General features: G+C 37.8%; 1 protein-coding gene across 5 annotated transcripts in view; it reads left to right on the plus strand.

Moving 5' to 3' along the window:
* Positions 1 to 23091, plus strand: part of diaph3 (diaphanous-related formin 3) — a 557032-nt gene that overhangs the window by 441230 nt on the left and 92711 nt on the right. For 3 of the 5 annotated variants that reach the window (XM_049465746.1, XM_049465747.1, XM_049465748.1), the window contains 2 exons: positions 9880 to 9975; positions 12210 to 12263. In XM_049465746.1, the coding sequence (XP_049321703.1) occupies positions 9880 to 9975; positions 12210 to 12263 (150 nt within the window). The remainder of the gene's footprint in view (positions 1 to 9879; positions 9976 to 12209; positions 12264 to 23091) is intronic. The other 2 variants (XM_049465749.1, XM_049465750.1) reach the window with 1 other exon arrangement.

The following is a 23091-nucleotide window of genomic DNA, read 5'->3' on the forward strand; positions in this document are numbered from 1 at the left end:
AACAAGAAATGAATACACAAAAGGTAAAAAAAAACAATACATAAAGATAAATGAATAAGATATCAATAACAGTGTTATATGTTGTAATCATTTATAAAGAGTGATTAGACTGTTGATTAAGCTGATTTCTGTGATGATGTAGAGCTGAGATAGTGTTATGGTCTCAGCTTCTTCTCCGAGAACCTCTCTCTCTCTCTCTCTCTCTCTCTCTCTCTCTCTCTCTCTCTCTCTCTCTCTCTCTCTCTCTCTCTCTCTCTCTCTCTCTCTCTGCCTCTCTCTGCCTCTCTCTCTCTCTCTCTCTCTGCCTCTCTCTCTGCCTCTCTCTCTGCTGGTGGTGGAGCTGTGTGTCTGGTTCTGGGCTGTAGGAACGTAGCGTTAAGTGATTGACGTTCGCGTCTCGTTTTCTGGTGCCGGGGTTAGTGCTCGTTGCCATCCGCTGTTACCCCCCCACAACTCTCCCCCTCACCACCACCCAGTAAAAATAACCCACTGAACCACCTGACTCTTACCTCTCACCACCTCCACTCTGTCAAACACTGCGTCTGTTCAACTGCAGAAACGGACTGAAGGAGATGGACTGTGTGTGTGCGTGTGTGTGTGGTCTTTAGATTCTAGTGGAATCCAGATGTCCCCAGAATGATGGAAATATTTTGATTCCGGGGCTCTTCAACCTTAGACATGTTCTTACTAAGAAGAAGAAAAATCTTCATTATATAATTTATTTTTTTCCTTCTTCTTTTTCCCTGAAGTTCAGACTAAAAGACTTAAGATTAAATGTCTGGTTATGTTTAGGCACACGAATAGCAATAGAAAGTTATATTAAATAGAAATAACTTATAATTCTATTAATATAATTATTTTTCTGTGCATATGTGTATAGCAGCAAAGTTATCGGATCGCTCCATTATCTTTTTAGAATTCTGGTATCGATTTGGATCTAACAACATTTTCACATACAGAAAATCTGGACGGACTAAAGTTTGTGTCTTAGTTACAGTACATTGTGCACATCTGATCCGGTTAGTTTCGGGTTCACACTGTGGTTTAGTGCAGTTTAGTTTACTGCTGAGTGACGCTGAGTTTCCTCTGGTTTGATTAAAGACTGATTCAACTTCTTGAAAAGAAGTTTCTAAAAGTTTGAGCCATCTATAATATATATATATTTTTTTTACACTGCAGATGAACCAAAACTCTGGTCTTTAGTATCGCTTTTCTTTACATTCCTACTAGTGAGGAATATTTGTGCTTATTTTAAACATTATTTTCCTAAAACCAAAATCCTCCAGCAAAAAGAACATAAAATGACTTTGCATGAAATGCACTGACATTCTCAAAGAAATAGTAGAATTTAGTATAAAAATGAATTATTGATTATAAAATGTTATCTCATTGGATGACTCCTATATAAATTGTGAGGCCAACATGCTCATAGCAAGGACATGTAAATTATGTCGGGTTTAAATGTGCACTGAAAGTGAAAAGTATGAGCGTTTAACATTCCTCAGAGTCACATTTGACAGCACCAGTGGGCGGTAATGATGGTGACTGGCTGTTTCTGGCTAAACTGGTCCATGTGAACAGCATGACACAAAAGTCATGGGACACAATTCTAGCTCCTGCAGTGTGAAATTTGATTTATCAGTGAGGTTTTTTGTGCTTTCAAGGACCAGATGTCCCCAGTATGATGAAAAACATGGTGTTATTGAGTTATTCGACTCCATGAATAAAGCAGAATGTATGTGTGTTAAGGAAAAAAACGAATAAAGTAACTTTAACGCTTCTACTTTGCACAGTAGCTTAGTGAAGTTTAAAGCTGCCAGAAGTATTTGTATTATAATGCTTGTGTTCATTTGAGGCAGGCCAGTGTTCATCAGCTGGAACCACAGAAATAAATGCTTCACAAGCTACTTGGGACAAACCACAAGCTAATTCCTCAGTGAAGTGCTGGCTAATGTCGGGCAGCATTAGCCACTAAACGAGGCTAGCACTAGTGGTTAGCTGCTAATGCTAATGCTGATGCACACAGCCTTAGTGGAAATCTGGAAATCTAAGCTTACTGTAAATAAAAGGAAGCGCTTTACTTACACAAATAAACAGTTTTCAGGAGAAAAATCTGTGTAGATTAACATCCAGCACTCGAATTACAGTTTTGTTTACTTTAACCAACGGCGAGACCTGCCGAATTAGAAGAAAAAAACATGTCTACACCCCTGTTCCTTACTTGTGTCGCAAAATGCACCTTATAATCTGATGCACCTTATGGTGCAAAAAATACAGTAGTGTTAGGAGTCTTGCCCAATTGAACCCCACTCTTTCACGTGGTAAATCCCTGGCAGGTGGTGGTGTTATCCACTACACCACACCAATTTTTACACCTGTTAAGTTGATTTTTTTTTTTTTTTTTTTTTTTTTTTTTTTTTTTTTTTTTAAACAAAAGGCTGGTGGTGGTGTACACAGGGCCTCTCAGTCCACTTGGCCGCTGTGTGTAATTGAAGATGGGCTTGTAGTTCAATAAGGTCAGTGTCGCTCTCTCCGCCCTGTGTATCAGTAGCTGAATGAGGATGACACCGTGAGCCGTTTCTCAGAACACTCCATACAACAGCATCATTTCCAGCCCTTAATTACCCGGCCTATCTCTGCCGTACGGTCAAAGAATACGCTCTGATTGAGACGACTCCCACTATGTTATCTGCCCCCAAATTATTGAGCCCTTTTGACTCTTCCTGCGTTCAGAGTCTCGTCCGCAACTCTCCAACAATCGGCCAATCAGCAGGAGCGTGTGCACCCCAGACCTGTGTTAATGACACCTGTGGAGCGGTATAAGCAGATAAAGCAAGTCTATGATTTATATCATAAATAGTAAAACCTTAATTTGGCTTCATTTTCTACATTATTATCAATGCTGCCTGTGAAATTGATGAGAAGGCTGTGAGAGAGTGTTGAAAATTCATTTAAATAATAAATAAGGGAATGTTCAAATGAAATTGATATAGAAATAGAAATGATACAGCTCTGGAAAAAAATTAAGAGAGCACTTCAGTTTCTGAATCAGTTTGTCTCATTTAGCTTTTCTCTTATTTATTGGTTTATGTTTGAGTAAAATGAACATTTCTCCCAAATTCCAAATTTATATATATATATATATATATATATATATATATATATATATATATATATATATATATATATATATTGTCATTTAGAAAATGTATTAGCAGAAAATGATAAATGACTGAAATAACAAAAAAAGATGCAGTTTTAAAAGTTCAGAAATCAATTATTGGTGGAGGAATCCTTGTTTTTAATCACAGTTTTCATGCATCTTGGCATCATGTTCTCCTCCACCAGCCTTACACACTGCTTTTGGATAACTTTATGCTGCTTCACTCCTGGTGCAAAAATTCAAGCAGTTCAGTTTGGTTTTGATCTTCCTCTTGATTATATTACAGAGGTTTTCAGTTTGGTAACATCAAAGAAACTCATAATTTTTAAGTTCTCTTTTTTCCAGAGCTGTATATTGGAATTATTTTTATTATTAACTTAAGACGGTCATGTTAAGCCTGCCTTTTAAATTCGTTATTAATAAATACAGGATTCTTAAAAAGTGACAGAGACCATTACATGTGCAGATGTGATGCATGCGCTCTCGCTTTACCTAAAGTCTGCAGTTCATTATTTTATGTTGTATAAACTGAGTTCTGATCAACTCTATGGCTTCATTAGATTTGGCTGAGCAGTCGGATGTCCCTCTTTTCCCCTCAGGCGGTGGTGTGGTATTAGAACTCGCAGGGGTTCATCCTGAACGTTGAGGTTTATTTACTTTATATTTGCTTTCCGCTGCAGAACTGTCAGATTGAAACTGCGTGCAGAAGCTGACGTTTGGAGGAGGCAGTCGGCCTCCTACTGATCATTTCCCCAGGTTCGCTCGCCAGCTACATTAATCAGCAGCCCATCATATTGTGGGAGACGTAGGTAAAATTATGTTAGACCTTAGGTTCACATTCAAAATTGGAGTACTAGCATCAGCGGTGCGTTCGTAAATTCTCTCTGACAACCTCATTTGAAATCTCGATCTGGTCACCCCCACTGTTCAGCCGGAGGGGTTGAAAGTGTGCAAAGAGAGGAATGTTCAAACCACTGTCCCCACACTTTTAGCACGCAAATACTGAGAGAGAGAGAGAGAGAGAGAGAGAGAGAGAGAGAGAGAGAGAAAGATTTACCAACGGAACCTTATTCTTCGGCCCAGATTGCAGAGCAGGAACAGGCTTACATATGTGTCCACATATGAGGACATTATATTTCTGCTCCTCTGCAATATGATACTTAATTTTTTTAAGGTGTTCACCCTTTGACATTAAAATGGAGACACTGTCCATACCATCTAGTGGTGACATGATAACATTACACTCAGTTGATTGAAAACAAGATGGCAAGAATCCCAATCAAAAGTTTCTACAGCCAGTCTAGACAGAAACATGGGCCAGGTCATCATTCTCATTGAATGTTATGTTTTAAACTAGTTTATTTATGTACAATAAAATATCTAGCATCACATGGCATGCATTTTTGACAAATGTTTGGCAATAATAGGATGTGACAATATATATTTTGAAAAAAAAAAATGACTTTCTGTACAAAGACAAAGTTTATTTTTTTTACTAATCCCAAATAGCTTGGAGAAATAAATGTTTACGCCCAGGAAAAGTCCGGGTCTCAGGAGGATATAACCAACCATGATACATGAAAGGTCAGTATGACCTTGGAGTTTTGGATTTTGGATTTTAGTGGATAGTGTGTGCAGTGGGGTTTTCCATCCTGTTTTAGATAGATATATTCATTCCACATCAACATTTAGGATTCAACATTTTTAGTTCCAGGACTGTGAAAAAAAAAAAAAACAACAGCCACAGAAATCGTGCAGGAGCTGTGATTGGTCGAGAATGCAGACGATTTAACCGCAGAATGTAAGCAATCTTACTGCAGATATCCATTTGAGGCCTTACTTTTCCACTTATAGAGTGGCTTTCTGACACTCAAGACACTCAAGAACAGCCAGTTGGCGGCAGCCAATAGCACACAGCGTACTCTCAACCGGAAACCACCGTCCACCTGGAGGGCTGCATATTTCTATTCATATCTGGGCATACAGTCATACACATATTCACACACCAGTTTACACTCAGACAAGGAGAGAACAAGTAAAATCTACCCAGAAAGGGACTTCAACCCAAGACCCCAGTGCTGTGAGGCAAACTGCTAACCACTAAGCCACCATGCCGCCAACTTGCCAAAGGAGCAATGACATCGCACCCAAGTTGGCTAAAAGACCCCCAAGACCAACAATTTCAGGAGAACCAGACATGGGTTCCCTGGACCTTGCTAAGCTCTAAAACTGCTTATACACTTAACTAATCATACTGAGATCTTAGAACATGCACTCTTTGGCTACTCTGGCTTACATTACCAGACTGAAGTGACTTAAATCTGATTTGCTTAATGTGAATCAGATCTGATTTTTTCATGGCTGTTGTTTTAAATAAGATTTGAGTCACTTTCATATGTGGTCTCAAATCGAAAACATATCTGATCCACAGACATGCCACATGAATGTGAACTGTCAAATCTGAATTCATGCGTCTTTCTGTTTTTACGCATTAGCATAATTGCCCACACTGTATCTCTTGGTGCAGCTGTGAAAAAAAAAAAACAGCAAAAGCAAACCACCTGGCCTTTTTTCACCTCCTGGACCTGAACATGAAGTTCAGACTGGTTGTTTACTGTTTCTCCACTCCAGCAAAATATGCTCCACATATGAGCTGCTAACTCATCAATTTCCCTTTATAAAGCTACAAGTCTCTCGTCCCCCTTAATATGAGGGTTTTTTTTTTTTATTGTTGGTAAAGGAGAAGATGTTTATACAATTATCAAGGTGCAGCATGTGAGGAGTTTCAGGAACAGATTCTGTGTTCACATTACACACAAATACAGATCACTTACATTTACAGTGAATGTAAACCGACAAGATAGACAAATCTGATCTGAGAAAAAAAATCGGATTTGAAAAATTTGGCTTGTAATGTGAACGTAGCCTTAGTTCCATTAAAAAAAATAAGTAAGTGTCATCTTCTTGCCTCTGGAAGAGCTCGGAGAGTTTCTTGGGCTAGTGGACCAGTAATATTGGTCCATTACTTTATAATTAAGTCCAACTCAGTCTGATTAAGTGAGAAAACAGCAGCTTGTCAGGTGTAGCAGGTCCTGCACGTGAGGAATTCCTCCCACACCTGGTTCCACACTGTACAGATGTTTTCAGCTGTTTCTGACACATGCTGGAGCTCCTCCAGCTAGAGATCCACCTTCTCCAGTGTATTACACACTGATCAGCCTCTACCAAATGCTCCTCATTAATTTATTAAGATGCTTTTTGTCATGTGCTGTTGTTTCGATTGTGATTGTGTTCAGATTCAGTGTGATGTATGCGGGGTCAGAGGTCAGAGTGTATAACTGTTTAGAGTCTTTTAACACTGTGGAAATTAAGGCAGTGAGCAGTAAGCGTTTTTCATTATCTTTTTTTTTTTTTTTTCTTCAGATAGAAGATTTCCCCCTCCACAAACCATCATGATACCAGATATATTAACATCATACTGTACATACATGCATACACAGCCTGATTTCCATAAAAAAGATAATAATGTAATGAATAAATAAATAAATAAACACACATACATACATGATTAATTAGCCTAAGAAAGAAACTTAAAGGTTAAATCCTTCACTGTCTATATCCTTTAAAAATATGATCGTTTGTTAAAGCAGGAAGTGGTTGAACGTGTTGCTGTTCTATAGAGCAAATTATCGTTAACTTAACTTAAAGAAACAATAATAAATGTGAGCGAGGGTGTGAATATATATATATATATATGTATGTATATATATATATATATATATATATATATATATATATGTATGTATATATATATATATATATATACATACATATATATATATATATATATATATATATATATATATATATATATATATATATATATATATATATGTAACTAGCTAGTAACTAGCTTTGGCTGCAGCACACTGTTTGCTTTGCATGCTGTTGTCTATATCTGGCGGATTTCCGTGATGTATCACTCAGTTAAAGTAAAAAAATACTGGCTAAAGCTCTGCTGAAACCAGAATGTTTCCTTAATGTCTGATCATACATCTCAATCATGTTATGAGTTACAACAGAAAAAATGTAAGACATAACCGTGACTAATATAATATAATATAATCTCAGTCGAAAAAAAAAAAGTTTGCATTTTTAACTATGTGGCAGGTCTAAGATTGCATTGCATTTATTATGGAATCAAACCTTTTTATATCGACTTCCATTGAAGGTTCTTTATCTTCTGTAACACTTCCATTTTGGAAATACAAGTTGTTTTTTTTTTGTTGTTTTTTTTTGGACTCACCAAAAAAGGAGATTTAAAAAGTAAAGGAAAGTAAAGTCAATCAACCTTTATTTTGACTTATCGAAACTACATCGTTTTTAGTGTAGCTGAGCAAAATGTAAAATAACAGTGAACAAGAGATAAAATAGATAAAAAAAAACTTTAGGTTTAAGAAATTAAGATAAAAAGAGGTTAATGGAAAAAATAAGTGTGTTAATGAGTAAAAAATAATTTAAAAGAAACTTAAAAAATAGTATACTAATTAAAGAAACTAATTAAAATAAGTTTAAAATAAATAATGTATATATGATAGAAATAAAATTTAATAAGAACTAAAAGAAGAACCAAAACAGGAAATCAAAGTTAAGAATAAATAGGTTGGTTTAATGGTTATATATTAAAAGTTTTAAATGATTTAGTGTGTTTTAAAGTTTTAGTGTTTTTTTTATAGTAAATTCCAGCTCACTGGTGCTCTATAGCTAAAAGCAGATTTTCCCAGTTCAGTAAAAACTGGGGTAAAAACCTGGCAACTGAATGCTGTAGTGTTGTGTTGCAGAAATATAATCGTTTTCTTCAGTCTGTGTCCCTGTGCGTGTTTGTGTGTGTGTGTGTGTGTGTGTGTGTGTGTGTGTTTTTTCTCTGTCTTTTTTCTGCAGATTCAGTATCAATAGATCAAAGTCCTGATGTGGCAAGGTTACCCTGTCAGGACTGGAGGTGCTCACCAGTTAAACACCCCATTACAGCGCGCCTCCGAGAAACGCTTTCTGCTGCTGAAAAGCTGCTGAAAACCACACTTTTCTGTCAGCTTTATATTTTTCTCCCTCTGAAGCGCTGCGACGGTGCGGGCGCTGTGTCATGCGTTCGGCTGTGTGGAGACGGCGGGTGTGCCGCGGTCAGCGGTGATTTAGTGGCAGGCTTTAGTCCAGCCCGGCTGTATTCCGCCTGAGGGGCCGCGGTGTCCGCAGGCCCGGCTCTCCCGAGGCTTCGGCTGCAGAAAAGCCAGTAGCTCCGGGTTAACGACTTCAGCTCCAGATCCGTTTTTATGAGATGGCCGGCAAAAGCCACAAATACAGTGGATTTGTTTAGAGCGAGCGGCTCACAGGTGATGTATGAGCCAGTTAAGGGCCTGTCTGCTTCTCAAATCGCCCAGCTTTCCACCTTGATGTACTGCCCAGGGCCCGGCGCCTCTAATCTTTTTGCACATTGCTATGGAAACCCTCACTCAAGGCCAGAGAAATAAAATGGAAAAGAAATACCCCGTCACAACCTGATGGTGTTTCTTTTTCTTTTTTATTTTTTGGCATCCTAATGTGAGGAGAGTGTGGGCCTGCTGCCACTGCTGAAAACAATTATAGAGGATAGAGGAGACTCTGCTGGTAATGTGTGTGAGAGTTGTTTGATGTGTTTAAAGATGTTGTACTTGATATTTAAACACAACAAACAGTTCCTTAAGAAGAGACACTAATATAGACACTAGTAGAAATGTATGCAAGATATATATTTTTTTATTTTTTGTACTGTGAGGCACACAATCAATGAATGTCTATTTGCTGGTCTACTTTCAAACACAATGCAGCGCATTATGCAACACCAGTAAGGAACAGGAACAGATTTCTCTCCTGAGTAAAACGCTTCTGTTTATTTTCACTAAGGCTAGGTGTAGCAGCATTAGCAGCTAACCGGTAGCACAACCCACAGTTAGCAGCTAATGCTGCCTGATAGCACTACACTGATAAGTTAGTGGTTTGTCCCACGTAGCTTGTTTTAACATGGTAAATGCGCAGGCTATACACCAATATTATCATCTCTGAGTAGCGAAAGAGCTAGCGGTGGCTAGAGGTTAGCAGCTAATGCTAATGCTGCTCCAGTAGTGCTAGCCGGGGTTAGCAGCAGGCTACAGTTTGATAATCCTCACCTCTGAACGGTGAAAGAGCTTACTCTTAGCGCAGTTAGCGGCTAAGGCTAATGCTGCTCCATCAGTGCTAGCAGTGGCTTTACTGCTCCTTAATAGCTGACTTGTTGAATTCATACATAAGGAGCACTGGATTATAAATTGCAATGATTGAAATGATTTTGGCAAAAAAAATGTGCGAAAAATTTGTTATGTAAGATAGTTAAAGACTATTTTAGATAGTTAGATACTGTTAGCTCTTATTAAAGGTGCTGTATATGATTCTGGAGAGCGACTGTTGATGTTTAAACACAATATATGCAAAATAAGCACATTTCTTCCTTTACAGCATATTCAGAAGCCCTGCTTCCCATTTTTATTAATGTTAAATAAAGTTAGCAAAGGTTTGTTACAGTGAGTTTGGAAAAACTTTACTCAAGGTCAGTGAAGTACATTGGAAAAAGAAATACCCCACCACAACCTGATGTGTTTCTCTCTCTCTCTCTCTCTCTCTCTCTCTTTCTCTGTCTGCCCTTATAGAGAAGGATGAGACGGGTGTGATGGACAGCCTGCTGGAAGCTCTGCAGTCTGGAGCCGCGTTTCGAGACCGCAGGAAAAGAGCACCCAGGCCTCGAGGTGAGTTTCCTCTCTTTCATCATCTCTCTCGTCCTCTCGCTCTGTCACTCTCGCTCCCTCTACATCTCATTCATTTAGTAATCCCCTTTTGAAGAACACACCGTCTACCTGCCCCCTCTCGTCATGCCAACATTCATCCATGCTCAGATTCATACCCTGACCTCAGAGCAGCAGACAGTCTGTATGTATATAACCGTGTCCTGCTGCTGGAGCCGGCACGGAGCCTGAGGATCAGCTGGGGCTGTGCCCCGTGAATCTGAGGGTCTCTGAGGGAGAAGGTGCCCGCCACTTGCCCCACCTGCCCTGCTCCTGTTATGACATCCTGTCTGGCTCAGATCTTCATGTTGTCTGGCTGATGTCATAACAGCTTATAAACCCCGGAGCCTCCAGAAGACCCAAATCTGATCTCGCTGACGCCGGTCTGAGTCGATACCACCCTTCTGCACAACACGTCCACTCATAGAGACACACAAACACACACAGCGTACGTACACACACACACACACACACACACACACACACACACAGCGAGACGGGTACACTGCACACACTGACCAGAGCAAGCTTTATATCATTCCTGTCCAATGAGAAACCTGTATCTCCACAACAGGAGCTTTCAAAGGGAGTCAATGTCAAAAGATTCTGTTTCATGTTTCATTGGACAGTTTCTATTGGTTCATTCATCAATAATGTTTTACGGTGTTCAAATTGTTGGTAAACAAAACATCTAAAAAAAAAAAAAAAAAAAAAAAAAAATTAAATGCATATACATTTTCTAAAATGAATATCCGGGAAACAACAGTAATTAATCAGGGTGTAATAATGGTTAAAATATGTTGTGAGTTTATTATTTACTTAGAAAATAAAAAAATATATAATGTTTCAGTTCTAAAAGAATAAAATAATAATGTTAAAATTGAGAATTTCTCAGTCTGTGTTTATAAATAATGTAGTAAACTAAAAATCTTTACAATAAAAAATAAATTCAATTTTAATTAATTAAATTTTTATTCATTTCCTAAAATTATTATACTGGAAACAACAGTAATTAATCAAGCAGTAATTATGCTTAAAATGCGCTTTTTTAAACACTTTTTTCAGACCATGGAACCATTGCCATGCACATTATTTTTCCACTTTTTTTTAAAGTTTGTTGTTTCTTGTTTATTTTAAAGCAGTTTAGTCTAAAATGAGAATTCTTCAGTCTGTGTGTTCAAAAAATTCTAATGTAAATCTAAAAAAAAAAAAAAAAAATCAATGTTTTATTAATTTTCTAAAATGAATATACTGGAAACAATTAGTAAAGCAGCAATTATGCTTAAAAAAGATTTTTTTTTTTTTGAATAAAGAAATAATAATTGTTTTAATTAATTTTCTAAAATTAATATACAGGAAACGACAATAATTAATAAATCAGTAATTATTATTGTTATTATTAGTAGTATTAGTATTAGTATTATTATTATCAAGTATTATTATTTATTTAAACTTTGAAAATATACAATGAACCCTTTTAGATCATGGATCTATTGCAATGTACACTGAGTTTTCTACTGGTTGTTTATTGTTTTCTATCAGAATATTCCTTTACCAGACAATCCAAAAGCAGTTCATTCTCATTTATAAATTAACAAAAATGTTAAAATAAGGAACCCACTGCAAATGACTTAATATATAATAAGATAAAATAAGAATAGCATATATATATATATATATATATATATATATATATATATATATATATATATATATATATATATATATATATATATATTTGATATTTTTACTGAAATGTGTTTTTAAGAGCATTTTTTTTTTCATGACTTGACCATAATTCAGGTCAGAAAGTAACAGCTCAGGTCTGCAGCAGACTACCGTTACCTGACTCGATTCAGACAGATTACCTAATAGAGCCGCCCCTATCAAAAGAGAAGACCCAAAGGACCCAAATCAACTCCCCGCTGACGCAGCACAATCGCCTTATCACCTCGATACGGACAGAATCACACCACCGCACCGCTATACCCCACTGCACTGTAAAGAAATCAACCCCCTGCGGCAGAAGCGTCTAGAATAATATCCCAGCGATCAGACTGGAGCTGAAATCAGTCCCTCGCTGAAGAGCACAAAGCTTCCATTCTCACCGAGCGCATGCTATCAGAAGCTGTGAATGTGTGCGCGTACATGTGTCCTCCTCAGACTCACTCTCCTATTATCTGTCTGGTGTTCCACAGATGAACCACCTCAAACGCTCAACGAAAGGCCAGTTCTGAAAGACTGCAACCACGGTAAATAGACGAGCGCTAAAGAAAAAACACTGTATCTCCTCTGTGTGTGTCTGACTCACGCTCTCAGCTTTATTTTCACTTTCTGCGAACATAACCTCAGACCATCTTCATTAACACAGCGCTGTTAGTCTTTTCCTTCTCCATCACCATTACTGCATTATAAACCCGCCTCATCCCTCAGCCCGCGAGAGCCGAGCGGAATTGAGATTGATCAGACTGCTCCTCTTATGTATTCCAAACTTACTAACTCTACTCATGATAGTGATGCATGGCCATTCATTTAGCCTGTTTAGAGTTAGCCACCTAGTGCGCCTGAACACGAGGACGTGCTTCATGTTTCACGGTGTGCTTACGCATCAGGCTGGGCAATATGGTAAAATTATTACATTGCAATACTCATTTTTATCTGCTTTGTTTGGCAAACAATTTAGAATATAGACGAAGATCACATTCCAGTTTCAGTTTCCAGTTTTTAGTCTAAAAAAGACGTAGAACATCTTTATTTTTGTTTTGTTTTTTTGGTAAATTAACCACGATTAGAACTGGTAAGGCACAGCTTATCAATTGCATAGCCAGTGGTAACCATTGGGTCAAAGCACTACACTGATATGTAGATTAAAAGTTCTATATTTCTACAATATTTTTCTACAAAATCGTATCTATAAATCTTATTTAAAAGATTTCTACAAGATTTCATATATGTCTTCAGTCAAAAAGGAGTTCAGTCTCAGTTATAAAATAACAAGGTTAAAATAAAAAAGTCACAGCAAATTAAATAAAAAATAAGAATAGCATTATTATAGTTGATATTTTTATTCTGCTGTATTTTTAAGAGCGGAACAGGCACAAAACAGCATTGTGCATCAAACAGCAAAGTGCATCAAAATTGCTTTCTAAACTGGAGTTCTTTGCTTTTTTTTGCTGTTGCCTTCCTGTACTGTTGCCAGGTTTACCATCATAGTTGTGCGGTTGTAAATGCGAATCTGGAAGTTGTTCTTTATTTATATATATATGAATAAAGAACATATATATATATATATATATATATATATATATATATATATATATATATATATATATATATATATATATATATATATGGTCACAAGGTGGATGATCACAAGCCATCAAACCAAACTGAACTGCTTGAGTAAAGGCATTAAGTTATTTTAAAGCAGTGTGTAAGACTGGTGGAGGAGAACATGATACCAAGATGCATGAAAACTGTGATTAAAAAACAATGTTTATATTGGTTTTTAATATTGATTTCTGATCTCATAAAACTTTATGAATATGAACTTGTTTTTTTTTTTCATTATTTGAGGTATGAAAGCTCTTTTTTATTATTTCAGCCATTTCTCATTTTCTGCAATTAAATGCTCTAAATGACAATATTTTTATTTGGAATTTGGAAATTTATTTGAACTTATTATGTATAATAAGTCAAACATGTTAATTTTATTATTTTATTCAAACATATACCTATAAATAGCAAAATCAGAGAAACTGATAAGTGATAACTGATATGTTCTATTACTGATGATACCCGTGACATGCGCAGAAAACTGTAACCGTAACATTCAGTATTTAGTCGCGATAATGACAACATTGCCATATTGCCCATCCTTATGCTTATACTGAGTTCTGGTTTTAGCTCTCCTCATAAACATGCACTGGCAGCTTTTAAACCAGTCAGATGTCTAGGCTTTAGGCTTCATGTCTGGCTGTGTGTCGCTGTTTATGAGCTATAAAGGCGCTCTTGTCCGCGGACGCCTGCATGACACCGCTTTTCTGCTCCTCTTTCTTCTCCTGTGTCTCCTGTGTGTTTCCAGCCAATCGCGTGGCTCAGAGCTTTGGTAGTCTGTCTGGCCGTGATTGGCTCTTTGGCGTGGGTGTTTGAGCTTTTACTGAGCGGGGATTGTTGCTAATGTGCATGCATTAGCTCCGGTGACAGCTGAGTGTTAATGTGCTCTGGAGCCCACGGAGACTCACCGTTCGCCCACCTGTCAGAAGCACATGCAGCAGCAGTCGGCCTGTCACTGGATGGAGTTTTACTGGCTTGTTTGCAGTGGGGGTGGGTGGAGGGGGCTGGGGAATGTTGGGGATGGTTGCTGGGTTGATACTGAAGCATCTCATCATCATGTATTAGAAGCTGCGTGGCTTTGATCCATGTTCGACTCTGCTCAGTGGGATTTGACATTAGTAGGCTTGGAGAGATTCCTGGTAAGAGCTTTTTAACAGTATGTTACAGTCTGTTGTAGCGTACTTGCTAAAAAGGGACCGGTGTTCTGTCACATAGATTTTGTAGGGGCAGCTCACCCCTGCAAAATGATTGCTGCTGCTGCGTCTGTATTTTATGTGGAGAAACATCATAAAATCATCATTACAAAACTCTGCAGAGAGCTTATATATTAAAGCAAGGGATGCTTGAGGAGAGAAATTAGACTGGTTAACATGAAGTTGGGTCATTACTGCATTTTAACTGTTTTACCCAGAGTTTGCACGGTAATAAAAGGCCTGGAAGAGTTATGGAATTTGAAAATAGCAATTTCCAGGCCTGGATAAGTTTTGGAAAAATAAAAATACCCAGAAAGTTTAGGAAAAGTCATGGAAATTTGCTCTGCAAATCCTAGTGTTTCTGTTTGTCAGCTGATAAAAGCTATTTTGGTTAAAAATAATAATGTTTGGGTAAATCCATCACGTCACTTCGCGTTAGCTAGCTGGCTGCGCGGGTCCTTCACCGACCGGAGCTTCAGCTGCTGCACTGTAACTGTGAATTACCTCAGTGACAGAAACATGCTGATTTAAACCTGTCTGGCTTCATTCAGACTAATAAAAGGCAAAGTAGCGAGGAGACAAATTGCAGAATATACAGAAATGTGAAGCAGCACGGAGCTAGCTAGCGTTAGCTAACTAAACACATTTGGCAGAGGCTTTTGTCCAAAGCAAATGATTTGCATGCATCAGTTCTCTTGGTGTGTCTGACAGGTTAACTGTGTGTGTGAATCTCTTAAGTTACAAATTTGTGTTTTTATTTTAGTGTTAAGGCATTTTTAGGCTGTAATGGCCATCTCTTTCTCTCTTTCTTTGGGAAGCCAGATATCTGCCAAATTACACCATTTAAAAACTGATTCAAAGTTTTAAACTAAATAGTCTATATCATGTTCTTTGATGAAAGTATGAACCACTGTTTACAGGTTAAACATTAGAAATGCTTAGCAGTGTATGGAATCAGCTCAGAGTTAATTCAGTTATTATAAAATAGAGCTCTCAGCATTTGACACATTTTATTATTGAAGATTGTCAGCATAGCTTAAATATCTTAAATATTTTTTTTTTAATCTAAATACATTTTAAGTAAGATATAGGCTCACTCCCTAGACCAAACACCGGACACTGAAAATTGCATAAACTAGTATGATTTTTATTGTATGTATGGCTTCAGGGTGAGAATAGGCCAAAAATAATAAACAAAACCAACTAACAAACCAAGACAGCTAACTAATCCTGCAAAATAAAGAAAATAAAAATACAAAAACTACACTCCACTATCACTATCTCCCGGTCACCAAAACAAGAGAAAAGGTAGTAAGACAAAATGGCACTCACCCCTGACTTTACCCCCCCAAAAAATTTTGTTGTAAAACTTTTTTTTTCTTCTCCCATTGTGTTTATAAAGCTTCCTTCCTTCCCTTCCTTGGGAAAGGCACTATTTAAGTAAAGAGGAGGAACCCAAATGTCTCTCCCAGGGTCAGGTTTTTCCTGGTCCTTTACTATTCCTTATAAATGGTGCCTCATTAGCTTGTTTTAACACAGTAAACATGCAGATTACAGTCCAAAATACTCTTCTCTGAACAGTGAACGAGCTAGTGCTGCAGTTAGCAGCTAATGCTAATGCTGCTGCACCTAGCCTTAGTGCTGGAAAAACTTAAACTTAAAAAGTCAACCTTATAACTCTGTACTTCAGCGGAGTGGTTTTACTGCTCCTTAATACCTGACTGGTAGAATTCCTACATAAGGAGCACTGAATTATAAGGAGCACCGGCGATTTATGTGAAAATTAAGGAATTTTAAGTGCACCTTATAGTCTGAACAATACGGTAGAAGAAACTCTTAATGGTGAAAGCTCATTCCAACCAAATATGGTGTTGTTGGCAACATCTGCTCGCACCTTTGTGGAGACTAGCTGCTAACTGCTGAATATCTTCATGTGACCTATCTGCTTATGAAGATATTGAAATACTAATGAGTCTAAATTCAATTTCCCGATATTATGTATGATAGGCGCTGGGATGTAGTGCATCATCAGCATAAGATAAACAACAGAGACTGCCTCGTCAAGGTTGCGCTATAATCGTTATTGAGGCACTTAAAAAATTAAGCTGTAACCTTATTAGCCTGTTATTGCTTTTAATAGGAGCCTGTGCAGCTGGTAGAGCAAGCATACATGAATACAATTACCCAGTGTTCTCCTCCCACTCTCCACCCATGGCACCGATAATGTCTCTCGGCCTCTCTGACTCTCGCGCTCTCTCTCTCTCTCTCTCTCTCTCTCTCTCTCTCTCTCGTTTGCTCGCACGCCCGCCCGCTCTCTCCCCTTTTCTTAAATTAGATCGGAGCAAAGGAAGACAGAATGAACCAAAATAGAGAGAAAATTAAATACATGGAGGAAATTAAGCCCGTGATTTAGAGCGAGGATGGAGGGAAGAGAAAGGAGGAGCACGTGTCCTGATGCCATCCATCAGCAGCTTCGTACTTCGTACTTGGCTTCGTTTTTCCCCGCGGGCAAAAAGAAGCGAAGGACAAGTTGCATTCTGGGATTGCTGGTGCCACTGCGCTCTCCTCGCCCTCCCCACATCCATCCATCCATTCACCCACCCACCCACACATCCACCCAGAGGCCCACGGTCCTCTGAGGTTGCGGTGAGGACGCGGGCGTCTCTGCCCTTGTCCCCGCGCTCTCCGCGCGCCCAGGCTGACTAATTGAGCCCCAGGCTTTGCCGTGTCAGCGTAGGCCCCGGCTCCTGCAGGCCCGGCTAATTAGCTCTCGTCTCACACCACGCTCACTCTGTCCCATTCATCTTCATTTTCACTCTGCCATCTGCTTTTTAAATAAAAACTCTAGTGCGACGCACTCGCACACACTCAGCACGCTGCGGCCCCCGGCCCGGTCCCCTCGGTGCCCTACCTCCCGGCCTAAACTTAATTACTTGTTATTTGCACAGCGGCTTGTGATGAGTCGGCGTGTCTCTCTGGAGATTTGTGGCAGGTAGGAAGGCGTTTTTGCGTGTCTGTGCTTGTTTTGCTAGCTTTCTGAGGACCTGATGTCCTCACAAGTCAAGTTCATGTACTGTTTATTTTTATTTTTTATTTTTTTGCTCTATAAGACGCACTTAATATGCTTTAATTCTCCCAAAAATCAATAGTGCTTCACATAATCCAGTGCTCCTTATGTATGAATTCTACCAGTTTATGGTAGAATCCTATTAAGGAGCAGTAAAGCCACTCCGCTGAAGTACAGAGTTATACAGGAGTTTCTGTCAAGTTTCTCCAGCACTAAGGCTGGAGCAGCATTAGCTACTAGCAGCAGCGCTAGCTCTTTCACCGTTCAGAGACAAGTATACCAGACTGTAGTCTGTGCATGCTACGTCGGATGAACCACTACCTGATATCATCCTGCCTTACAAGAACAATTAAGGTTCCTCAGTGTAGTGCTGCAGTTAGCCTCTAATGCTAATGCTCCAGCCTTAGTGCTGGAGAAATTCAAGAATCAAAGTTAATTTTAAATAAATGGAAGAGCTTTATTTACACCCAAATGAACAGTTTCAGGAGAGAAATCTGTGTAGATTAACATCCAATGCTCGTTTTACTATAAAAGAAAGTCTTCTTTGTTAGTTTTGTTTTCTTAAAATATACGTTGATAGTGCGCCTTATGGAGGTAGTAGTGCAAATATGGAGGTATAAAAAAAGCTTGAGCCTTGTTCAGTGAACACGTGCATAAAGTTATTTAAAGTTCACATTTGTAGGAGGATTAAAGTGCAGGTATAAGCAGTAGTGCAGGTATAAGCAGTAGTGCAGGTATGGGTGTGTGTAAATCAGTTATTCTTATGTGCATGGAAGGTCCTTACAAGAATAGAAAAACAAGTGTGTGTGTGTGTATCTACATTTGTATTACAGCAGTCACAATTGCTCAATCAAACCTGATTGTTCAATAAAAAATAGATAAATTGTACCTTCACTATAAATTGGTAGTTATTAGGTGACATTTAGCATGATGATAATTCATGATTAAAATTATCTCTCACTGCAAAAAATAACCTTATTAACATTTTTTTTCTTTGTTTGCTGCAAATTAAAATAAAAGTTTAGAACCATTTCCTCTCTTTCTGCAATTTTCTTTTGCATTATTTAATCATGTAGTAAAAAAAGTTAAAACAGAATATGTTTTACTTAGTTTTAAGTAGCATTTTGTTTGGCAAGCGGGAATAAACTGATATAGTCTGATAAGTGATGCTGATTGCTTTTCCTTCACTCTGCAGTCTTTAATATAAATATATGATGTAAAAAAATAATAAAATGCAACTTCAGACTAGGTTTACATTTTGATTGTACATACATTTTATTTGCATAGCACAAATTATTTGGATAGTGCATTTTGGATGCTTTGTTTGATCATTTTCCTTACCTTTAACCTTTAACTTGTATGTTTAACTTGTATCTAAATATATGTTCAATTTGATTTTATTTATTTTAACTTTAAATTTTAACCTAACCTTAAACCTTAAACTAACCTTAAACTCCTTAAAAGGTTAGTTGATTACTAAAAAAAAAAAAAAAATCAAACTACTTACGTAAGTTCATGGTTAGAATAGCACTGCTAAAGGGGAAAACTAATGATTAAAATAGTAGTGCTTCAGTACAGTCATGTTTAGAGTAGCACTGCTGGGGAAAATTAATGATTAGAATCACACTTCTAAAATAAAGTCATAGTTAAAATAGCTCTACTGAGGTACATTCTGATTGGAATAGCCCTGCTTAAGTAAATTCATGATTAGAATGGCACTGCTGATGTAAATGTATGATTATAATAGCATTACTTAAGTAAATTCTAGATTAGAATAGCAGTTCTGAGGTACATGACTACTTAATGTAAAATTAATGATTAGAATAGCAATGCTGAGGCAAATTAATTTATAGAATAGCAATGCTGAGGTAAATGAATAATTATAATTGCACTGCTGAGGTAAATTAATAATAAGAATCACACTTCCTAAGTAAATTCCTGGTTAGATTAGCACTGCTGACATAAATGTATAATTATAATAGCATTATTTAAGTCAGGTTGTGATTAAGTAAATTAAGGAAGCTCTGCTGAGGTAAATATATGATTAGAATTGCACCACTTAAGTAAATTCATGGTTAGAATAGCACTACTCAGGTAAATTTATGATTTTAAAAAAACACTGTTTAGGCAAATGTATTAACGGTAAATTGATAATATGCTTTTATAATGTCAGCCCAAAAATCAGTGTCTCATAAAATTTGAATATTATATTATAAGACCAATTGGTACTTTTGGCAGTGTGCCAAGTCCTGCTGGAAAATGAAACCCACATCTCCATAAAAGTTGTCAGCAGAGGGAAGCATGAAGTGCTGTAAGATTTGACAGGAAAACAAAACTGCACTGACTTTAGACTTTATTGTGGTATAATCAGTATTATGGGATGTGTAGCCGGTGATGGACGGTGTGAATAATAGAGGGAGTGTGTGATAAAGTTTGTCAGCGTTCCTCCCTCGCGTTATTCCTCTCTCTCTCACACTCTCTCTCTCTCTCTCTCTCTCTCTCTCTCTCTCTCTCTCTCTCTCTCTCCTGCTGTAAATACCCCTCAGTAATTGATCTCCTGGGCTTTGGCGTTTCACACTCCAGCGGAGCAGCAAAGAGAATTAAAACAGAAACATCTGCAGAAAGAGATCTCTGTAATCAAGCCCTGAAGAGCTCAGAGCAGCGGTCAGTGCCGTGTTCCTCCATTAGTGCAGTGGGGCCGAGTGTGGTTTCTGAGCTCCGGGTGATTTCTGTGAGAGGTGGGTGGGATGTGAGCAGGAGTTGGATGGCGCTGTGGTGATTTGTGGGTGTGTTTTGTGTAATGAAACCAGTATGAGGACATGCAATCAGTTTAAGGGTCCCGAACCTGGAGTTTATGAAGATGTAGACCCCCAACGGAGGAACCTGGTGGACCTTATCTTCATAAACTTCAGATACGGCTGGACCCTTAAACTGATGGCCTGTCTCTGTACTGCATTCTTTGTTCTTTTGTTGTACCTAAAACTCAGCTTTAGCAAAAAAATAAAAATAAATAAATAAAACAAATAAATTCCTATAATAAGTACTACTAGTGCATCTCAAACAATTATCAAGAATATCATTGACAAATTACTTTATTTCAGTAATTCAGCCCAAAATGTGAAATATACAAATATATATATATATATATATATTATTTATTTTATTTCTGATGATTAAGAAGCTTACAGACATTGAAAACCCAAAAATTATATAACAACAATTGGTACTTTTGGCAATGTGGGCAGTGTGCCAAGTCCTGCTGGAAAATGAAATTATACGTTATAGCACCTTATCTCGTGTATTATTGCTTCACTGATTATGTTGACAAAAATATTTGCTCTCCCGCCCAAATCACTGAACTCGGGTATTTCTGACGGCAGCTAATGAAAGAATGGGTCTCAGGCTCTCAGAAGCTCAGTGAACTCCAGCAATATGGTACTGTGATACTGTAGGATGCAGCACTTTTGCAGCAAGTCCCGTTGTGAAATTTCACTACTTACTATTAAAGATTCCACAGCCAACTGTCAGTGATTTTATAACAGTATAAGACAGTGACTTGTACTGTCTGTGTAAACTGACATTGGAGCTCATCTCTAAACATCAATAAACACAACAGATACTTTTAGCAGTATAGTGTATTTTAAGAGATGTCATTAAGGTTATAGTACTGACAGATCTAGTCAAAATATAAATATGTTTGTGCCCATACTTTAGATATGCTATTTGGGGGCTTTCTCTTGCTTAGTAAGTCTCGTGTGTGGTACTCTGTGATGTATTTGTGTGTGTGTGTGTGTGTGTGTGTGTGTGTGTGTGTGTGTGTGTGTGTGTTTATAGCACTTAAACTGTGAACTTTGTGAATGTGACATTTTTATGATGTTACATTTGCTTCAGAACAAAGTGTTTCATCTTTTATCAGAATGTCACTAGAGTAAAGTGGTATACACACTGCTGTTCTGGTTATGTGCAGTGAGACTTATTTTTTATCTTATATTGAAAAATGAGTGTGCATGGTTCCTTCCTGTTGTGTTTGAGAATTTGAGGCGGTTGGGCTAGTTAACAGAAGTCTCTGGACCAATGACTGTAGAATAAAATGTTGGTGAATGATATGTAGCTCCACCCATTCCCATTTGTTTTAATGACTAGCCAATTAATCATACTATTACCGGCCAAGTCTAATGTACAAGTCTTATGCTAGCTTACCAGTATGATGTAATTAGCTATTAGCCAGCCAGCGTATGTTAATATAGTTAGACGTGTTAGATGGTAATTTGTTTCAAAGCTCTCTTGCACTCGAGCTGATTCGAATCCAGATCATCCAGCTTGCCATCAGCTGCCAGAGCCCTGAGAGAGCACAGTTTGTTGTCCTTGCTCTCTCTGGGTGGGTACAGTAGATGGCGCTCTCTCTTTCCCCTCATCACTCCAAGGGTGATGTGGATCAGCACAAGGCTGCATCTGTGAGCTGCTGTATCAGAACCGAGTTGCTGTGTTGCTGAGCATTAGCGCTGTGATGATGCTACTCGGCGATGCTGCCGCAGCATGGAAAGAAGATGCGAAGTCTAACTTTACATTTATCGGAGGAGGCGTGTGCTTGTCTTCACCCTCCTGGTGTTGTGGCATGCAGCGTTTAGCGTGGAAAGAATAGTGTTTGTTTATAGCTGTATATTATATGGCTAATATATCAGATTAAACTATGCTTCATCTATTATTCCAAAATAATTGCATGTGTTAATGCTTTAATGATGACAGCCCTGGTACAAATACTCCAATAACATAATAATGTGATGATTGCTAACACATAAATTGGTGTTTTTTCATTACTATAATAATACCTTAGTTTGCTGATTTGGTGATGTAGCAATATGATTATTAGCATTAGCGATAATAGTTCGGATGTTGAGGAGATGACAGCAGTAAAAATCTGTTATCAGAAGCCTGTTTTCTTAGTAAATCACTGTAGTAAAGATAACAGATCTCTGTACCTGAAGACGAAGAGCAGCTGAGCTGAGATGTTAATCCAGAGGAGAGCGAGGCTAAAGCTAAGACGAGGCGTGTTCACGCGTATCCTCAGCTGTAGATCACAAATCACACCTTTCACTGTGAAAACACAAGCTGCTGTGCCCTAAAATAGCTCTTCAGATGCTTTAAATAATAAACACAGCAATTTACCCATTCAGCTGACTGAAGCTTATATACTTCTCCCAGTCAGTGATCCTTTCTATTGAAAGAGGTGGCCCTAAAATAATATCACAATATTTCAGGGATGTTTTTGCGATGACAATATTCTTGGCGATATATAATAAAAGACACTGAAAAGCATTTTCTTAATTGTAAGAATTTACTACTGCAAAAAAAAAAAAAAAAAAAAATGTTTTTAAAGTTTAGTTTGGTATAACAATGTCAAACATTCAGTAGAAGCACGAAAATATATATTTGATAAATAACAGTAACTGACCATGACTAATATTATCGTATCTTTAATGTAAG

This window comes from Astyanax mexicanus, chromosome 16, assembly GCF_023375975.1.
Source record: "Astyanax mexicanus isolate ESR-SI-001 chromosome 16, AstMex3_surface, whole genome shotgun sequence".
Classification (NCBI taxonomy): domain Eukaryota; kingdom Metazoa; phylum Chordata; class Actinopteri; order Characiformes; family Acestrorhamphidae; genus Astyanax; species Astyanax mexicanus.